The sequence below is a fragment of the Ambystoma mexicanum genome, chromosome 12, assembly GCF_040938575.1.
Source record: "Ambystoma mexicanum isolate Mex_15411 chromosome 12, UKY_AmexF1_1, whole genome shotgun sequence".
NCBI classification, from domain to species: domain Eukaryota; kingdom Metazoa; phylum Chordata; class Amphibia; order Caudata; family Ambystomatidae; genus Ambystoma; species Ambystoma mexicanum.
In genome coordinates this window covers 355,309,445-355,331,132 of record NC_090936.1, presented here as the reverse complement: position 1 = coordinate 355,331,132, position 21,688 = coordinate 355,309,445, and the positions used below count along the sequence as shown (strand labels likewise).

The 21,688-nt window shown below is 48.0% G+C and overlaps 1 protein-coding gene across 8 annotated transcripts in view; it reads left to right on the top strand.

The window, feature by feature from the left end:
* The window catches only part of ITPR2 (inositol 1,4,5-trisphosphate receptor type 2), a 4,412,221-nt gene that overhangs the window by 166,328 nt on the left and 4,224,205 nt on the right, over nt 1–21,688 (top strand). For 7 of the 8 annotated variants that reach the window (XM_069628470.1, XM_069628469.1, XM_069628465.1 and 4 more), the window contains exon 3: nt 12,389–12,504. In XM_069628470.1, the coding sequence (XP_069484571.1) occupies nt 12,412–12,504 (93 nt within the window). In that variant the 5' untranslated portion in view covers nt 12,389–12,411. Of the gene's footprint in view, nt 1–12,385; nt 12,505–21,688 lie in introns of those variants that run through there. The other variant, XM_069628471.1, reaches the window with a different exon arrangement.

Below are 21,688 nucleotides of genomic sequence, written 5' to 3'. Positions count from 1 at the left end.
GTTGGTGACAGCCAAGTTCCCTTGAGTGAGAATGAAATCAAAGGACTTATTTTGTCTCTGGATACCCTGGATTGGACCTTCCTGCAACCCAGAAGTCAAGGAATCACTCTGGGCCCTGACTTCTGCATTAAACTACTTGTGAGCTACAACAACCCAGACAATTCCTTCATGTCTCAGATTTCTTCGTGCCACTTGTTGCTGCTGCTCGGTCCCCATTCGACCAGCTCACCATACCATCGCTGAATCACCACCTCAGGAAGCTCCCAAAGACAACAGCATGGTACTGTTAAGAAGCCCTAGCCCCCTAAATTACTTTTAAAACTATAGTAGCTTCAAAGCCCCATCTCTGCTTTCTTTCTTGAGACACATCATTTTAACAGTGACATTACTTCAATTGCTTGCCTGATCACTCCTGCTCGAGTACCCAAAGTGCTATTCTACAGTAATTCTGAATTTTTTGTTATTTCTAGAGAGGTGTTTTTTTTCGTAGTGTTCTTAGTTGTCTGCATATTTGATTGTTTAATTAAAGTATATTTGTATTCATAGAACCTTGATTGGGCATTCTTTTATTTTGTACTAGCAGTTGTACCCATGCTTCGTACAGTAATGCCTACTAAAAAAAATGAAATTCGACAAAAGTTTATTAATATTTTATACTTTTTAGATTGTCTACTGCATGCAACCTACCCCCATGCCAAATGTCAGGTGTGTAGCATGTTGGGAAGTACACATACACACATCCACACATTTACCTTATATATAAGGGCAGGCATCTGAGTGGTTAATGTTTCCTCTCTATCGGCCTGGTTGTTTATGTAAGCACTGCATATCTGAAGCTCTTGAGAGGAAATTCACATAATGCTCATTAGGCAAGCAGTGATGTATGCTATTAAGCCCCAAGCACTCTGCAATGTTATTTACTCACAGACCATTCTGCATTGTTCGATCTTCTGTGTTGTGTGAGAAAGCACACATTATTCATTGTCTATAGCACCAGGCACCTTCTGGTGAACCATGCTTCCAGGCACTAAGCACTTTATATCTGCAACTTCTGATAGCTCCTAGCAATTTGCACAATAGTTATCAGGCTAGGAGTGACCCATACTATTAGCACTAAGCACTTTATAATGTTGCCTCCTTAGAGACCATTCCATGTTGTATGGTCCTTTATGCTGTGGGAGATTTTCCTCATCATTGGTCACCGATAAGACTAAGCACTTTAACCTTGATATATGCTGCCAGGCACTAAGCACTTCATATATGGATTACTTCATATACTTATCGATAGCACCAAGCACTTTCCCTTGTTAAATGCTGCTAGGCACTAAGCACTTTACATCAGGACTCCCTTTTGTGATGTCATCTTTGATGTCATGGGATATTAGTCTTAGCAGTGAACAGTGGTGGCGCGAGTTATGGTTGCTTAGCTTACCATAACTGGAGAATTTCTGGGGGTTTTTGATTTTATTTGTAACCATAATATTGTTTTAACACAATTTTCCCACTGGTTTTGATAGGTTTTTATTAGTGCAAAGTAACCATAATGTCCCTTTAACAAAGTTTGTTCACTGAATTTCATAGGTTTTTATTAGCACAACTTAACCATAACGTCCCCCCACAACACAGAATGTGGATTCGGACAAATACTCTGCCATTCAGCACTACACACTGCATTCAAACCAGTTTTGGGCAGGGCTGTCTCAGTCATTGTGTCAAACACCAGATACTAGACACCCATAACACAGAATGCATATTTGCCACACACTCCATTCACCCAGGTCCCACCCCACAGGCGTACCCACAACATACGGCCATTGGGAAGGCTCCAGCCAGTCTGGTCGGCACTACCCCACACTACAATATATGGAACTTTCACCCAACAGCCAGTCAGGGGGAAGGGACAGAGTCATGGCTTCCCAGGACTTCAGGAAAATCAAGGTTACAGGCGATGGACGGCAAGAGGCCACAGGGGCCATCTTGTCTCCATCAGGAATCCACTGTTCTGATGTTTGTTAATCTGCTTAGAATCACATGCTGTGCATATGGTCCAGTGCTAACCTCGGAGTATTGCATCTTGTCTTTCGAGAATCGAAAGGGGACGTCCACATGGCCGTGCCTGTAACACTATCCCTACGTGACGTGTAGTGTACCCAAGATCCCTCATGCATCGAGGTTCCTCAGATTGTTTTTTTCCGCCGGGCATACTGGTCGCCTTATGCAGAGCTCATCAAAGACATTGGGCCTCATTACGACCCGGACGGTAAGGTATTACCGGTACCGGTAAGGGCACCGGTGCCGGTAATCCCTTACCGCCCTATTCCGAGGTCGCGGGTCCTCCCTTAACGGCTGGTAAAACCAGCCGTTAAGGACGGGACCCGCAAAGGGACTTTAGAGGTAATAACGGTACCGCAATTTGCAGTACCGTTATTATTGCCTTCCCCATTCCCATTGAGCCCTATGGGAGCTAAAATGGGAATGGGGAAGGGCCATGGTGAATGGGGAATTACCGCCCCCGCCAACCTTGGAATGGGGCAGTAATTGCTCCATTCACCATGGCGGAATCGGTAAGGTTTTGGAGGCAACCATGGCGCTGATAGCGCCATGGTTACCTCCAGGGTCGTAATGAGGCTCATTGCTTATTGTCCCCTCGACTTTAGGTTGAATAGTTATATAAAATAATTCAGATCACCCTATCCGTCCCTTATTTCGACGGCTGTTCCAGATCTCCGCCGAAGACCTTCAGAACTTAGGACGGTGATCCAGTCGGCGGTGCCGACCACGTGGCCGGGCCTTCCGCCGGCCTACACAGTAGGGAGAGTGGGGTTGGGTGGAGATTTCTGTACAATCTCAGAATGCCTTTCCCTTTCCTTCCTCTTTCCCTTTTGGTCTTCACTCTACCCATCCTCAGCTATGGAGAGGACTCCATTTAGGTTTTGCCCCATTTGTAAGGGCAAATTTAATTGGAAAGATAAGCACAGCCGGTGCAACCGTTGCTTGCCCCTCGATCACAAAGAAGAAGGATGCGCGGCTTGTAAGCTTCTCCGTCCTCAGAGACATTAAAGTAGCGCAAAGTCAAGCGGTGGGCGGCCTACGGGATGTTCAAGGCCGAGTTCTCCCCCGCTGCCGCAGCCACCGAATGTGACGATGGCGAGAATGACGATCAGACCTCTGAACCGGAGGTCGTTGGCCATTCGACGGAACGCTCTTGTTCCGCATCGTCTGTCCCCGGCCCCGCTAGTCACGGCTCAGGCACTGCTATGGGGAAGTCGCACCCCAGCGACAAAGACGAACAATTACACAGCACTAAACACACAACCCCAAGTCAATCTTCGGCCAAGTCGAAGAAGACTTCAGTGCCAAGGGGTACACCGGATACTCTGCCGACCGTCAGGATCAGCAGCCCAGAATCATATGCAGTACCCTTTGGGAAAACCACACACAATTAAGACTACAAGTGTAAGTACAAATTCACCTTTGGTACATGCCTGTACTACACAGTAAAGTGGTAGCGATGGCTGAGCAGCCAGACACATCTCAAGAGTAAAGTGAGCAGTATCAGAAGTTACACAAAGGACAGCAATTGCTATGGTTCAAACAAACACTGACTCAAGGTTTCTGAGTAAAAGAATATACATTTATTTACACAATCATTTGTAAAACAGTTCACTAAGTAAAGCAGCAGAAAAATCACAATCTTAATATACTACACAACACCCAATCAATTCTGGACAAGTTAACCTTAAAATGAAGTGTGAGCAAAATGGCACTCCAGCAATTTAAAAAGGGAGGGAAAGACAACGTTATACAAAATTAAGCAGCACCAACAAGTAGGCTCCACGGCCTCAGGTTAAAAATGACCCGAAGATTCGGGTCCCCTCCTATGCCTCTCTGGTCAGGGGCAGACTAACTTCGTTCTTTCAGGCATGGGAAGGGATAACTACAGACCAGTGGGTGCTAAAGACCGTGGGCCACGGGTACTGTGTAGAGTTCAATCGGTCCCCAATATTCAGACCTCCACGAGCAAGACAACTGACACCAGACCATGTTCGTATCCTTCTTCAGGAAGTCAAGACACTACAAGAAAATGGAGCCATAGAAGTCGTTCCTCTGTCACAGGTAAAAGAAGGTATTTATTCAGTGTACTTCCTTGTACCCAAAAAGGATCTAACCATACGCCCAGTTTTAAATCTGCGCCCATCGAACAAATTTGTAAAGCCACAAAAGGTCTGCATGGTCACTCTGCAGGAAGTAATTCCCCTGCTATCACATTACATGGCAACACTGGACATGAAAGATGCATACTTTCATATTTCAATGTTGCCAGCGCAGAGAAAATACCTCAGATTTATGATACAAGACAAGCATTATCAGTTCAAGGTACTACCCTTCGCATAGCATCTGCACCAAGGGTATTTACAAAGGTACTAGCGGTGGCAGCAGCACATCTGCGCAGGCAATCCATCCTGGTCTATCCTTACCTCGACGACTGGCTCATAACAGGGGACTCTTACGAAACATTTCTGTCAAATACCCAAAAGACGATCGATCTTTTATTCAGTCTGGGATTCTCTATCAATGAGAAAAAATCCAGCCTAGACCCCAGTCAGGTCAAACAGTTCCTAGGGGCTTTAATTCGAACAAAGGACGGCATCGTCTTCCCCTCCAACGAGAGGGTTCAAAACATGTTGTTTCAAATCCCTCAGTATGTAGCCAGTCGAGAGGTGACGGTACGCAAGGCTATGCGACTGCTAGGAATGATGACGTCATGTATCTACTTGGTTCCTCACGCGCGCTTGCACATGCGCCCAATGCAGGAGTGGCTCAACAGCCAGTGGTGTCAGGCCAGCGGACAGTGGGACAAGCTAGTTGTTGTCTCGACGGGCCTCATTCTTTCGCTGCAATGGTGGTCGAGAGACAACTTCTTGAAGGGGAAATCGTTCACCACCCCTACAGTGGAAGCCACTCTAATTACAGACGCGTCTCTCACAGGGTGGGTAGCTCACCTGCTTCAACAAACAGCGCACAGAGTTTGGTTGTCAGACATAGCATCTAACCCCATAAACCTGTTGGAACTGTTGGTAGTGGTCAAAGCACTAAAAGCTTTCCAGACACAACTGCAGGGCAATACGGTCCTGATCCTGACAGACCGCACCACGGCCATGTACTATCTGAACAAACAAGGGGGCACTCACTCTCCAGGGCTGTCCAACCTATCCCAGAGCATTTGAAAGTGGGCTCTCAAACGCAACTTGTTCCTGTTATCACAACATGTTCCAGAGGAACTCAATCTTCTAACAGACATACTCAGCAGATACTTACCGTTGCCCATGGAGTATGAATGGCGATTACACAGAGACATCGTCTCCAACGTTTTCGCAGAATGGGGCGTACCAAAAATTGATTTGTTTGCAACTCTGGAGAACGCTCAATGCCAAGATTACGCCTCCAGGAACCCCCAGAACCGTTCCAAGGGGAATGGACTCTAGATAACATGGTCAGGGAAATTTGTTTACATTTTTCCCCCTGACTCCCCTTCTGAACACGATAGTGCACAAGATGCACCAGGAACCAGTCACGATGATACTGGTGGCCCCTATGTTGGCCCGCCAACCCTGGTTCGCTCATCTGATGGAGATGTCACAATCTCCTCCAGTCAAACTACCTTGCCCGTACAACATGTTGTCGCAAGACAGAGGGGAGACTCTTCACCCATGCCCGCAGGCATTGAGTTTAGCGGCCTGGCTCCTCAGGTTATAGAGTTTGGACACCTGCAGCTCCCTCAGAGATGTATGGACATTCTCAGGGAGGCAAGAAAACTGAACACTAGATATTGCTATTGCAGTAAATAGAAATGGTTTGTCATCTGGTGCAACTAAAAGAGCATTAATCTGATTAACTGCTCTCCCACACACATTGTTTTGTACCTAACTCACCTACTTGACTCAGGCCTGGTCTTTAACTCTCTAAAGGTTCACTTAGCTACGCTTTCAGCCTACACTACTTCACAACAGAAGTGTCATGGTGAAAGATACCAGTTAATAAAGCTTTCATGGAGGGAGTGGAAAGAATTCACCCTCCCATTTCTGACCCAGCTCCCGGATTCGACCTAAACATGGTGTTAACTAGGCTTATGGGGACTCCTTTCGGGCCCATGCACAAAGCAAGTCTTAAACTGCCTCACCACCTCCTCTAGCTCCTCCAAAGTGATCGGTTCATCTAGCTCCTCTCTCTCTTCGGCACTAATCTACGGCAGTCCTATATCCTCCAGTGTTTCTGCTATCATCGCACAATTGTCCACCCCATCGTCTCCATATAGCCGCCCGTAGTAGTCTACTAACTCCTGGTTGACTCCCTCTTGGGTGTCCACCACCCCCCGTCTTCTCTCATTATCGTCCTGATCATGGGTCTAGGGGTTTCACTTTTATACAGCCATGCCAAGATCCTCCCAGGTTTATCCCCTCCCGCATGCTGTCTCTCTATATATTTTTTGTATTTGAGGTTGCACAGTCTCTCCCAGAGCTCAGCACACCTTTGCTGCAGCCTAAGTATCCCTTCGGTGTCTTCTCTTGTATTATTTCCTCCTTTTTGCACCCTTTCCAGTTCTCTCTCCGCTTCCCGCAAGTCAGCCAGGATCCTTCCCTGCAGCCCTTTGGATTTTGATATGGCTACTCCCCTCATCACCACCTTGAAGGCCTCCCACAGTGTGCCCACCGAGTCAACGTTGCCAGTATTTGTCTCAAAGTAATTCACAATCTCCTCCCTCATATCCTTCATAAACAGGGGGTCCTTAAGCGCTTCCGCTCTGAGGAGCCATGTCGGAATCCTCGCCCTCGGGGAACGATATTGCCATCCGAGCATCAAGGACGAATGATCCGAGAGGACCCTCGCTCTATATTCAACGTACGTGGTCTCCGCCACTATCTCGGGTGTGCCAAAAACATAATCTAACCTAGTCTGTAATTGCTGCGGGGCAGAATAATGCGAGTAATGCCTCTCTAGGGGGTGTCGCGCCCTCCATACATCTTCAAACCCAAAGTCATTTAACAGTGTTTGCAGCGCCTTAGCAGATGGAGTAGGTCTATCCGTTCTCTCGTCTGATCTGTCTAGTTTAGGGTTTAGTACACAATTGAAGTCTCCCCCCCAGATAACCGAACTCCCCGCACACATGCTGAGGTGATTACTCAATGTTTTAAAATATGCTGCCGTATTCTGGTTCGGGGCGTATGTATTCACCACACTTATCTCTCTGTTTTCCACCAATCCCCGCATAATAACCATCCGCCTCAACCAACGTCTGGAGCAGCTGTAAGGGGACATGCGCCGCCACCCAGATAATCACTCCCCTGGCATATGCCGAATATGACGAACACACCACAGTCCCCCTCCATTTCTTCCCGACCATCTCCAACTTGTCTCGTGTCAAATGCGTCTCTTGCAGTAGAGCTATGTCTATCTTTTGCCTACGCAGGTATAGCATGACCTTATTCCTCTTCAAGTAACTTATGAGTCCCCTGACGTTCCAGGTGACTACTTTAAGATCCCCCATGGCATGGCAAAATTCCTTCTTCTCCCCTCACCTGTTTGGTCACCAATCCATTTGCTGGAAACGTCTATATAGGCTCGTACCCCAACTTGAACTCCCCACAAAAACCAAACAACAAACCCTCCCAACCGCCTGCCTCCCAATCCCCCCCCCCCAACAACACCCTCCCCAACTGTTGCCCAGCTCCATCCCTGGATCTCAGGCACCCCCGCATCTAGCCCTTTCTGGCAATAGCCCATACTCGCGGCTCAGCAGTGTCAGGCCGCCCTAGTGGCTGTCTAACTACTAACTTCTGGGGGGTAGGTTGCCTCCATACCGCTGCTCCTGTTAGCCACAACTGGTGCTCCGCAGTCAACTTATGCTTTTTATTATCTATATTCAAGTCCAACAGGATCAATAAGTCTGAAGGTGACATAATACAATTCAAGTGTTCAACCATAACTCAACGGGGGCTCCCCACTGCTTAGACCCCCCATAGTCCTGCTGCATCCCCCTCACTTATCGTGTTTAGTGTGGTCTTGTTCCTCATCTCGATCCGGACAGCCCTGCTGGACCAGCCACGCCGCCATGTCCTCTGGGTTATCAAAGAAGAACGCCTTACTTTTGTGAAAAACTTTTAACTTCGCAGAGTACAGAAGCTTGTACTTGATACCAGCCGTGTGCAGTCTCCTCTTGATTGCAACATAACTGTACCTCTGCCTCTGCACCAGCATCGTGTAGTCAGGATACGCCGTGATGTTAGTAGATGTCCTCTCTATCGTCCCACCTTTGCAGAAGTATTCCAAGATTTTCTCTCTGTCTTTATAGTTCAATACTTTCGCAATTATTGCCCGAGGAGGGGCTCTGGGCCGTGGTTTTCTCATCAGGGCCCTATGTGCTTGTTCGACATTGAATCCTTGCGAGAGCTTGTCTACTCCTATCTCTTGCAGGATCATATTTTCCACATAGTCCGTGGGGTCCTGGCCCTCCTCCCCCTCCGGCAAGCCGACCACTCGGATGTTATTCCGTCTCACCCTTCCCTCCGCTTCCTCTGTTCGGTTCTCTAGATTAGCCACCTGCTGCTTTAATATGTGGACCTCCTTCGCATTATTTGCACTGGCTTCCGTGTTGGTTTTCACCGCACTCTCCAGTCCGCTTGTTCTTTCCGCCAGCGCCCTGACGTCTTGTCGCAGCAGGGTAACTTCTATTCCCACAGCATCAATCTTGTTCTCGAGGGCCGTTCGTAGGTCCGCCATTGCTGTGTCCCCATGTGTTCCTCAGCTCTGCTATCGCTGCTAGGACCTGTTGATTGTCCCCCCCTGGAGCACTGTCTGCAGAGACTCACTGAACCCAGAACCGGGGCAGTAGGAGTTTGTGGCGTCTTGGCAAAAACATCCATTGTGGGTTGTTTACTTTTGGCCCCGAGCCCTTTAACCGAAATAATGCAGCCCCATCTCCGTGTCCAGTTCTGATCCACCAATGTCGGGCTAGTTCTGTTCCGCTGCAGCTCTACGGCTCCCCCTAAGCAATCCTGGCCCGGGCGTGTTCTCCTCCGATAGCTGCTGTATATGACAACATGGGCTGCTCCTCAATTTCAAGTGGGTTATGTCCTCCCACGTACCTTCATTTGTCTGCAGCAAAATGTCCTCTGTCAGGTTCCCCCTGTGTCGCCACCTGCACCTCAGCCTCCATAGGTGTCCAGTTCACTCTGGAGCGTGTCTAGCACCTCTTATCACACCCCAATATCCGCAGCAATGCTGCAGGGACGTCAGACTCCTCCTCTCCGCTATGGGTCTCTCCCTAGGGGGGCTATACGCAATCCTGTCCCTTTCTTCAGGAGGGCCTGAGTCTGCACACCTCCGAAGGGGCAGCTGGGCTTGTGACCCTCTCCTCACCTCCCCTATTACAAATGTCTGTGCACCTCCCCAGCTGGCTTATCTCAAGTCATGTGCAGAGGCGCAGGTCGCTCTCCACAGCAACGGTGGCGCTGAGTTACTTCAAGCGCGACACTGGGATCTGGCTGCGTCTATTTAATAGCCTCATGATGTGCAGGGTCCCCCCATCTTACATCCTATAGCGATGCGCAGCCAGCCCGCAACGAGGCAGCACAGGAAGAGCCAGCGCAGAAAGCACAACCTGGCACTCTACCTGTGTCTTGATGCACTTAGGGGCATGCCATTGAAGCTACTTATCTTCTCCCCTTTAGTTACTGGCCAAATCCTTATCTCCACAGGCTGAATGCACACTGTGCCCAGCCCTCAGCTTATTTCCGCGGTCCACAAGCCTCCACTGATCCGCCAGCTCTATGGGCGTCACCGCCAGTATCCGCATGCGCCTCGTGCGTGCACGCGTAGGCATTCCCACTGCCATGGTGGACCCGGCAGCTTTTAACTATCGTAGTGGCCGGGTACGCGGTCATGTCCCCACAAGCAGCCTCAATGCGCTCCTCGCAGTGCCACCTCACCGCACCCGGTCGTCACTCTCCCTGGGGTATCGCTCACTTCATTGTCCGTGCATGCGGGCGGCTTCTCATTCACTCCGCCTCCGCACGTCCTTTCTCCCCAGTACTCGTCCGCACTCCAACAGTCCGTCTCGTTCTCACGCCCGTTGCTTCCCAGGGTTCCTTTGTTCTGCAGCGGCTGCCATCTTGGTCTCGTACGACCGTTGCATCCATGATATAAAGTATCAGATCTCCCTTTCTCCTGGACCGACACGCTCGCGGGTGGATGCGCTCTGCACCAGTCACCTTCACACGTCTATGCAGTCATTTTTTGTTCTGCAGTCTTTTGTTTGGTAGCCCAAGCTACTACGAATCAGTCGTCGGATCACAGAGCATAATGGAGTCACAGCCTACTCCATGACTACCAGGCTACGCCCCACCCCTCCCCGGGACTAAATTGTTGAAAAATGTTTTCAATTTAGTTTGCGTTGTAGATTAGTATAGATTTGGATCTACGCTTGGTGCAAAGGATAGGCCTTTGTTGAGCCTACTGATTTCTGTCTCGTTTGGCGTTTTAGTTGATAAATGAATTACTAGGTTTGTCTTTGTTCCACTGTCTCCTTCCTGTATTCTGATTGTGTTCTTATTCCTGGTTTGCTTCCTCCTCTTTCCCTTTCCTCCTCCTTGCCCCATAAAGCCTCTGGTACAGGTTGTGCCATTGGTGTAGATTTTCCCATTGGGGTGTTTAGGACCAGTAGGTCCTGGAATCACACTTGCTTTGTATTTGTTAATCTGTTGTCTTGATGATATCGACAAGTCTGGTCGTTCCTAAATTGTCTGTTTGGTTATTGTTTGTAGTTTCATTCTCGCTTTCTGCGTCAGAACTTGCTGGAGAAGTTCCGGGTGAAGTCGGTTTCCTTTAGTCATCATATTTTTGTTGAAAGATGTACACTCTATCTTGTCTGTAGTCCTGTTGTGATATTTTCTTTGATCTCCTCGTGTTTTTGAGAATGGATAAGGATTCAAAACAGAAAGATATCGAGCAAAGGTCCACTTCTTGAGCGACCTCAAAGGACTCAAAACCCGGAGTAACTTAGAAGACAATGAGAATAAGTCAAACCGATAACTTCAAATGGTATAATTTTACCTTACTCTAAGGTGAGCCATGCCTAAATTGACTAATTAGTAACCATCACATACTTCAATGTGATCTAAATTATGAATTCTAAAACTTCCTCTTACCCTTTATCCGCTACAGAACCACAAGACACTCATCCAGTCAGCATCATAGACTATAACAATAAAAAGAAAAAACAATGTGTTAAAAGACAAATGTTGGAAAAGAACATTACATTGTTGAATGAATGATCATACGTGTGCCTTGAGAAAGCCAGAGCAAGGGCAAAACGCATGCACGTGCCTCCTAACGGAGTTTGTTGGCACTACAGTATTAACATTGATGTTTGAAACACTTTTATGAATACCTATTGAGGGTTTGAAGAAACCTAGGCACCACTGTTTTATCATTGATGTCTGGACTATATATATGATTACTTATTGATGATTTGAATAAACTTAAAATACTGGAAATAGCTCCAGAACGAATGCTGATTTATGTAGTAGATATATCCTAAACTGAAATACTGAACTAAACGTGCAGGCTAACATAGAACACACAAGACTCATTTACACATTTTGATGGGTTGGTGAAAACCAGTCTCTATGTAGCCGTGCAGCTACTGGCCCACACAGTCCTAACCAATTAGCCAATAATAATAAAAAAACCTATTAGCAGATGGGAAGAGAGGATTGACTAAACACTTCACTCTTGTATACATAAAGGACCTAAACTGATGTGCTTTCAACAGCTTCCTTAGGTGCAAAAGTTCCAACTTCGTCCTAAGCGAGAGCTGGATGGAGTTCCAAAATGAAGACTTGATGGTGGAGAGATCTACCCCTAACATTGTCTCAGCCCGTAATAGACCAGCCAGTGATGCAAAGCCAGACCTAGTCCTTGGTCATGTCTGGTACAGCGATGGACATATTCTGTTAGGGGAGACAGTTGTTCTCCGGAAAGGGTATGTCCTTCAGGAATTCAATGCAAGAAATCTTCTGGTAAACGTTGGGTAATGGCATTGGAAGCAAGTAGTTCATAGCACAGATTTTGACAAGTCAACATGTCCTAATTGCTTTGGTGAGATCATGCGTTTAAACTACCTGCAAATATACATTAATTGCATTCTCTCTTAAATAACATTGTCTGGCCATTAAGCATTCTATGAAACAGAGGTACTTTATAAATGACATAGGCGAATGCCTGTAACTGCCTTGGCATTTTATTGTGTTGTGTAGGATTTATTATTTATTTTTCCATTAAATCAGTAACATAAAATAAAGTAATGCCACATGTTCTCCTTCTATTGCAGATTGCCTCTTCAAAATATGTCCTATGAGCAGATATTCAGCACAGAAGCAATTCTGGAAGGCAAAGCAGACCAAACAAGGAAACAGGACTGAAGCAGCGTTACTTAAAAAACTACAGGTAAAAGTGTCACTTGAACAATGGAATGCATAGGAAGTCTTTTTTTTAAATGAGAACAATTTTGAATGTGTTATCCCCTACAAAAAAGCAGAAATATTGTCTGTGTTCTCCCTTTATTTTTAAAAAAATCTCTTTATTGTTTTTTAACATTAACAGAGACAACTACAAACAAAACATAACGTTCACTCTGGCACTTCTTCGTGGATTCCACCTTGCGTCATCTTTTGTCCTTGCGTGATTCCGTGGCTGTGCTGCTCTGGTCACTGGCCACGCATCCTATCCAATCCATCCCCAGGTCTATATCCCTGTACTTCTCCTTGTCGGGGGTACTCTGCTCAATTGTCAGTTCACCTATTAATGCTCTTCCTCTCCTCCGGGGACGTCTGTGCTGCTCTCCTCCCTTTGTCCAAACAAGTCCTGTATCAGAGAGTTCCATGCAAGTATCTTATGCCCACTCTCCCCCTCTCCCCTCTGCACCGCCCTTGTCCACACTGCTGCTTCTGCCACCGACCATTTCTTGAGATCTGCCTACCAGGAGCCTATGCTCGGTTCCGAGCTGGAGTTCCATGCCATTGCTATGCAGCGTTTTGATAAAATGCACAGCAGATCCTTCATCATGGTCAGCTGTGTTCTTTGTCTGTCTCCTCCAGGAAAGAGGCCCAATAGGTAGGACTCTGGGGACCATGCCTGCATGTGGATTCCACCCTCCTCCACCCTTTCTTTTGATTCCCTCCCAAAAAGTCTTTATCACTGGGCAGGTCCAAAACATGTGCAGCATGTCAGTATCGTCCGCAGCGCAATGTGGGCAGCCCCGGGGCACCCGAATCCTCATTGCTGTCATTCACCTGGGTCTGATGTATGCTCTATGCATGAGGTATAGCTGTGGTTGTTTTTTTTTTTAAATATGTTTTATTAATTTTTACATGAAGTAACAATCAGAAACATAATGAACACCATCTCCCCCCACCCCCCCCCCTTCCGGGTTAACTCTGTCCATGCAAGGATCTCGCTGAGTTGTGCTTCGTATTCACGAGAATAGGTCCAATATCCTTATTGTGTGCGGGCACCATTGTTCCTTGTAGTCCGAATGGAGGCATTCTATCGCATGTCCCCAATCCTTTCTAAACCTCCCATGTTCTCCTTGGATGTTATGTTACTCGTTCCATAGCCAGATGCGTCCACACCCTCCGCGTCCAGTCCACTGCTGCCGACGGGTTTGTATTTTTCCAGTTATGTGCCAACTCCAGCCATGCCCCTATCAACAGACCCATAAAGTTCCTCTTCTGCAGGGTGTTGAGAGTTTTGTCCTTGGGGTCCCATAGGCCCCCCAGCCATACCTCGACCCCCAGGTGGTCTGTCCCCAGGAACATTTTATGCATTTGGGCCTTGATTTCCCCCCAGTAGGTGCTCAGTTTAGGGCAATCCCACCAGATGTGTCGCCAATCCCCTTGTCCCCCACAATCCCTCCAGCACCTGTTCTGGGAGTTGGCAAACATTGTGTGTAGTCTCTCTGGGGTGTAGTGCCATTGGAGCAATATTTTCACCCACATTTCTCTATTTTGGATGGCTCTCGTCAATTTTGGAATCTGACGCCAGATGTACTCCCATCTGTCCCTGGGGAGGGTATAGCCCAGGGTTTCCTCTTACCTTTTCATGTATTGCCATGTAGTTGGTTCCGATTGTGCATTAATGTGTTTGTATGTATTTGAGACAAATTTGCGGGTGCCTGTTTGTGTCATAATGTACTTTTCAAAAGGGGTCAGGTCTCTAAGCATTGCTTCTTTTATTCGTGGGGTACGTAACCAGTGGCAGAGCTGTTCATATTTAAATCGATCCTTTGGTGTTAGATTCAAAAGCGTTGTGCAGTCTGCAAATGACCTTATCTGTTGGTTTTCTTGCATGTCCCCCACCATTTTGCACCCGGCCTCTTCCCATTTACTGTAGGCCCCTATTTCCATTCCCGGTGGGAACTCTGGGTTGCTAAACATTGGCATAAAAGGAGCGGGATCTTTAGTCAGGGTTTCTTTTTTGGTAGCTGCATCCCACACCCCCAGCGTAGTCTTCAGTATCTCACTGACTTCCGTATTGTCGTGTCGAAATCGATTGTTAATCCATAGCATATGCCTGGTGGGTGTCCTTGCCACCGCTCTATCCTGCTTCTCCCAAATTTTTTCCCCTCGATCTGGGATCCATTCCCTTAATACCCACAGTTGGGCTGCTTCATAGTAGTTCTTAAAATGTGGCATTGCGCACCCACCTTCCCCTCTATTCGCAGTCAGATTCGCATTTGAGATTCGAGGGGTTTTGTTTTGCCAAACATATTTGGACACCTCCTTCCTAAGAGTTCTAAAGAACTCCCTGGGGGGTCTTATCGGGAGGGCCTGAAATAGGTACAGTAGTTTAGGGAGTATGGTCATCTTGACCGCCGTGATTAAACCCCACCAGGAAATCGCCAATGGGTTCCATTTTAATAGATCTTTTTTAATATTTTCCAAGATTGAGGGGTAATTATGAGCATAAAGTTCATCTATTCTCCCGGTGAGAGTGATACCCAAATATTTGATACCCGTGGTCGCTACCTTCAATTGGCAATCTGCCGCACTTGCGCGGATTTCTTCTTTGTTACCTGCCAGGATCAGTATCTCTGATTTTTGCCTGTTTATTTTTAATCCCGAGATCTCCCCGAATTTGTCTATGACTTCCATTAGATGCGGTAAGGACCGCCCCGGGTCTCCTATAGCCACTAGCATGTCATCTGCATATGCCACAGCTTTGTGCTCCTGTCCCGCCATTTCTATGCCCTTTACCTCCGGTAAATCCCTGATTTTCGCCAGCAAGGGTTCCAGATAGATAGCATATAAAAGGGGGGAAAGTGGGCACCCTTGTTTCGTCCCTCTCTCTAGGTATACTTTATTCGACAATCCGCCATTCACAGCTATTCTTATGGACGGGGAGTTGTAGTTAGCCCGGATCATGTCTTTGTATCCTTCCCCATTCCCATTTTTTTTTGGACCAGGAATAGAAATGACCACTCCACCCAGTCGAACGCTTTCTCCGCGTCCAGGGCTACCAGTGCCGCTGGGCTCTGTTTAATGCCTATTTTTTCGACCAAATGGAGGACCCTACGAAGGTTGTCATGTGTCTGCCGATTAGGGACGAATCCTGATTGATCCTGGTTTATCAGTTTAGGGAGGAGTGGTGCCAGTCTAGCAGCTAATATTTTAGTATAGAGTTTTGCGTCTAGATTTATTAAGGCAATGGGGCGGTAGGCGGTGGGGCATTGTTCTTCCTTCCCCTTTTTATGGAACACCAGTACTTTTGCTTCATTCATGGTTTGGGTCACTGATCCCTTCCCCCCAAAAGTATTATATAGGGACGTGAGTACAGGAGCGAGGATGTCTTTGTATGTTTTATAAAAGAGGGCGGTATATCCATCCGGGCCCGGTGCTTTGTTCATGGGGAGGGACTGTATTGCTGCATGGACCTCTTCTATTGTGATTTCTTTTTCTAAGTTTAGCCTCTCTTCCTCCCCCAGTGCGGGAAGATGAATCCCGGCGAGAAAGTCTTCTTGGTGATCTCTGTTGGGGAGATCCGTAGTGTACAGTTTTTGATAGAACCTTTCAAGTACATGCCCTATCTCAGAGGTTTGGGTCCTCAGTTGGCCTGACTCATCTTTTAAAGCTTTTATTTTCGCGTCTGCTGCGTGCTTTTCAATTGTTTTGCTAGGAGTTTATCGGCTTTATTCGCCTTTACATAGTACCAGTGTTTTGTGTATAGAAGTGCCTTTTCCGCTTTTTTCGTACGTAGGGCTTCTAGCTGCCCCTGCACGTGTCTTAGTGTACGCATGATTTTCCTAGTTGGAGTCTGGATCAGTTCTGCCTGGATCGCTCCTATTTGTGCTTCTAGTTCCTTTTCCCATTGGCGGTTCATTTTTTCTCTCTGTGCTTTGAGTGCTATTAGATGTCCCCTTATTACCGCCTTTAGAGCGTCCCATACTGTGTCTTTGTTTGTGTCTGGGAGGTCATTCTCTGCCAGGAAATCTGTGATATGTTCCCTGAGTTTCTGCGCCGTCACTGGGTCCTTTATTATATCCTCCGGGAGGCGCCAACTCCAAAGCCTGGGATAGTGTGTGGGCCAGATGACGGTCATCCACAAAGGGGCATGGTCCGAGAGTGTGAGAGGTTCAATCTCTATCTGTTTTATCTTACCTAGGAGGCTCAGTGAAACCCAGAGGTAGTCTATCCTCGAGGCCGTGTTATGTACGTGTGAGTAATATGTACAACTTTTTCGTTCTGGGTTGGCGTTGCGCCAAGCATCAGCAAGCCCAAGGTGCGTGATTTTTTGCTTTAGGTTTTTCGATGGGGCATCTTGAGTATGTTTCCTGGGCCCGGATCTGTCTAGGGATGGGTCCCACGCCATGTTGAAGTCTCCCCCCAGTATTACCTCTCCTGCAGCTTGCTGATCTATTTTGTCTAGGACCTCTCTTATGAAGCCATCCTGGCCTGTGTTGGGGACGTATACCGTTGCCAATGTCAGGGGTCGGCCGTCTATCGTTATAATTACTATAAGGCTTCTTCCCTGTTTATCTCCACATGAGAACTTGACTTGTGCGTGCAGGGAGTCTCTGACCGCTATGAGGACCCCGGCCCTTTTCTCTGGCTTGTTTGCTGAAAGATTTGGTTGAACCCCCTAAGGCGGAATTTATGCTTGTCTTGGGCCCTTATATGTGTCTCCTGGAGCATTACGATGTCAAAAGCCCCCCGTTTCATGGAGTGTGCTACTTTTTTACGCTTGACTGGATAGTTTAGGCCCCTTACATTCTGTGTCAGGATTTTTATCCCCATGTGTCTTCCCGTGTTAGGTAGTGTGCCACAGATTCTCTCATCTCTTTTGCAATTCCAGAGTTATCCCCGGGTTTCCCCTGTCCCCAACTCCCCTTACCACCCCCCGTTGTGTCACGCAATCCCCAACTGGCGTGTTTCCCTCCCCCCTACCCCAACTGCCCTGAGGATGGCATGATTTACTACTAGCACCTCGGCGTGTTGCCTCGTGCCTCACGCCCTCTACCGTACTCAGGGATAACTTTGAAGGGGATCCTAAACCCTTCGTCATGACTTCAGTGGCCTCCGTGTCTCTCCCCCCCCCCTCCCGGCACCTGTGTGTTGGTCTCTCGGATTCTTACTGTCGCTGTCCTGTCCCCGATGGCTGCTGTGTCCTGCTTCTGCTCTGGCATACTAGACGTTCCCCTGTGCGTTACTTCCTCCTGCTTGGTCGTCTCTCTCTCCTGTTCATCGTTTTCCATCCCGAGTGTGTCGTCTTGGCGGGGGACCAGAGCCGTTTGCCTGCGGGGGGTCTTCGTCTTGGTCCTGCAGGTTCATAAGTCTTTGCCCTTCTTCCCGTGAAGTTATCCTTTTTTGTGTGCCCTCCCACATAAACAGCAGGCCAAATGGAAATGTCCACTTGTATCTGATTTGGCGGGCTGTCAGCTCCATCGTTATCTGGGAAATTTCTCTTCTCTTCTGGAGCGTTGTCAATGCCAGATCCTGATACAGCTGTATTTCCTCCCCATTCATTCGAATGAAGTCCATTGTTCTGGCCTTTCTTAACACTCGCTCTTTTTGTGACTATCTGGTGAGGGCTACCAAAACGTCTCTCGGGCGATCGTTTTGGGGAGACGATCTTTTTGGTCCCTCCCTGTGTATTCGATCTATCAGGACTTCTTCTCCCTCGTCCTGGTCTAGGATGTCAGCTGTGGTTGTTTAAATCTTGCATTCCTAGACACTCTCTTAGGATATCTCAGGACACTGGACCATTCCTGGTCGATGAAGGGCCTCTCGAGGTCCCTTTTCCAGCGTTCTCTCGTTTGCAGCTCCCTCTCATATTTAGATTTCAGCAACTGCTCATACAGTCTAGAGACCGTGTGCACCCTTCTGATATATCGTACCACGCGTCCAGCATCCCGCTCGGATCCTCATCGTCTGGCAGTTCTGGCCATCTTTTCTTAATCGTCTGAACTATGCTGTTGTGTAGTATGAACTAACCGCCGTATATATCATGCTCCTCTATCAGAGTTTGGAATTCCACCCATTGCCCTTCCTTCCTCAAATCTCCTATTTGAGCTACACTTTTGGCTTCCCAATGGGATCGATATATTTCGAGGGTCCTTGTGTCCATGCCAACGAAACCCGCGGGGGGGATCTGCGTGGAGCAGGGGTTCTGCACCCCCTGGAGTTTCCATGCTTTGTCACACAGGGTCAGGCCCAGTTTGACCATATTGGGTAGGGTCCTGGTCAGGGGCTTGTCGATCCATAGCATTTCCCTAAGGTAGTTATTGCTTCAACGCCGGCTGGAAGAGTAGTGAGTCTATCAATGTTTCGTCCCCTAGCCATCTAGCCACAAATTGCAGTTGCCCTGCGAAGTAATAGTGTTCAAAGTCTGTCAACCTGATACCCCCTGCTTCATAGGGCCTCATTACGAGGAAGGCGGTAGGGGATTAACAGGGCTGGAAGAGCTGCTGGCCCCATTAACCCCCTACCACCTCATTACGAGGTCCGTTCGGGGGACCCGCTAAGGACACCTGGTTTTACCAGATGTCCCTAGCGGGTACCGCGAGCAGTCCAGCATGCTAACAATGGGCCCGTCATTAACAAGCTCCCCATTCCCATTGAGCCCTATGGGGGCTCAAATGGGAATAGGGATGTACCAGATCCGGGTTCCCTGAATGGGGAAATACTGGGCCCTCCAAGGACGGAATGGCCCGGTATTTCCCCATTCAGGGAACCCAGACCCTGTACCCGGAATGGGGGTAGCCATGCCGCAAATTGCGGCATGGCTTCCTCCTTCCTTGTAATGAGGCCCATAGTCTCTTTGCAAAGTATTCAGCGCAATCCTTTTCCTCCCCCCACTCCATAGGAAATCTTGTGCCATTGTGTTCAATTGTGTAAAGAAAGCCTTAGGTATAATGTGTGGGATGTTTGTGAAGTAGTATAGCATGCGTGGCAATACAATCATCTTCAGCAGGGCCGCCCTCCCCATCATCCCTAGCGGAAGTGTCTTCCAGAAAGTAATTGCCTTCTGTGTCTTATCGAGGGCTACCTGTGTGTTGGATTTATGTGTGTCATTGGTATTGTGGTGTACCTCTATCCCCAGGTAACGAAAAGAGTGCAGTGCCTACGTGAGTCCTAGGTCTGGCAACTAGTTTGTGGGGGACCCACCTTAGATCGGCCAGGGGAAATAGAGAGGACTTGTCATTGTTGATAGCTATTACTGAAAGTCTGGTATACGCATCAATTGCTTCCAGTAAGCCTGATAGGTGCACTTGCGGGTTCCCCACAAAGAGGAGCAGGTCATCTGCGTATAACGAGGTTTGGTGTATAACCCCATCTATGTCTATCCCAGTATCCCCATATTTGGCCCTAAGGAAAACCGCCAGCGGTTCGAGGGCCAGTATATACAGCATCAGAGACAGTGGGCATCCCTGCTTTGTGCCTCTATAAATCCTCCATACCGCCGAAATATGTCTCCCAGTCTTCACTCTCGCTCTGGGATTTTTATAAAGCATCCTGACCCAACGGTGGAACCCCTCCCCTATTCCAAAGTGGGCAAGGACACTCAACAGCCACTTCCAATTCACAGAGTTGAAAGCTTTAACAGCATCTAGTGACGTTATGGCGCATTCGCCCTGTCTATGTTTCGTATGGTCCACCACATGGTGGAGTCTCTGCAGATGGCACGTTGTGTTCCTTCCCGGGACATAGCCCGTTTGGTCTGGGGGGATTAGTGTGGGTATCACCTGTTTAAGCCGGTTGGCGAGCACTGACATACAGATTTTGGAATATTGGTTAATCAGGGAGATCGGCCTATAGGAGGCACATTCCAGTGCCGATTTCCCTGATTTGAGGATAGGTATAATGACCGATTCCGACATGTTGTCTAGCAACTGCCTCTTCCCGTACGCCTCTTGATATGTTTCCAACAGTCTCGGTGCCAAGCTGCCCTTGTACTCCTTATAAAACTCGCATGGGAGCCCATCGGGTCCCAGGGCTTTGCCAGGTGGAAGCTCAGTAATTACGGTCTCTAGCTCTTCCACCATGCCGGGAGCCTCAAGTATTTGGATCTGCTCTTCCGGTAACTTCGGTAATCTGATCTCTGCCAGAGCGTCCACTATATCGCCAGTTTCTACCGCTGGGTTGGGAGCATACAATTGCTCAGAGAGACCCTCTTGGGTCCTGACCTCCACCCCTGCTTCGTCTCTTATCGCATTAATAGGGTCTCTCCTGTTCTCCTGCTTAGTGAGCCAGGCCAGGAGCCTGCTGGGCTTGTTCCACTCCCCGCGTACGTTCTCTGTATGTTCTTCCCATAATCCAACCTCCCCAGTCTCTCCCAGATTGTGACAAATCTCAGTCTCAACGTCATAAGTTTACCAGGTTCCTCCCCAGTTATACCCGCTTGGCGTTTGGCTAGTTCTATCTCCCTTTCCACCTCCCCAAGATCTGCCAGGGCATTTCCTCTTAATACCCCCATTTTCCCTATTGCCACCCCTCTTACCACTACTTTAAAGGCATCCCGGGTCACACCGGTACTCTCTACGCTTCCCACGTTGTGCTGAAAGTAATCTTCTATCGTGTCTTGCATATATTCCTGAAACTCGCCTCCTTCAGTGCCTCCGCCCTCAGCCGCCATGTTGGTATAGGGGCCTTTCTATAAGTATGTGCCCATGTTGCTATCAATGGTGCATGATCTGATAGCGTTCGTGCCTTAATGTTTATCCCCGTGCATCCCCTCAGAGATTCATTGCCCGTGAATAAGTAATCTATGTGTGTGAATGTCCCTGGGGGGCGCTGTAGTTTGTATACCCTCTCCCTTGTCCATGTACCTTCCTCCAGACATCCTCCAGGTGCAGTTGATTCAGGATAATTTGTAGGACCTTTGCTGGCGGTGCTGGTTTCCTGTACTCGTCATCAGATCTGTCTAAAAGCGGGTCCAGGGTGCAGTTAAAGTTGCCTGCCCAGATGAAAGTCACCTCCCAGTATTGGGCCAGTTTGGGTGCGATTTTCCTGAAGAACTCTGTTGGGTCATGGTTCGGGCGTATGTGTTTATCAAGCATATTTCCTTGTTCTTCAGTATTCCATGTACTATCACAAGTCTGCCTTCCGGGTCGCTTTCTTGCTTTATCAATTGCAAA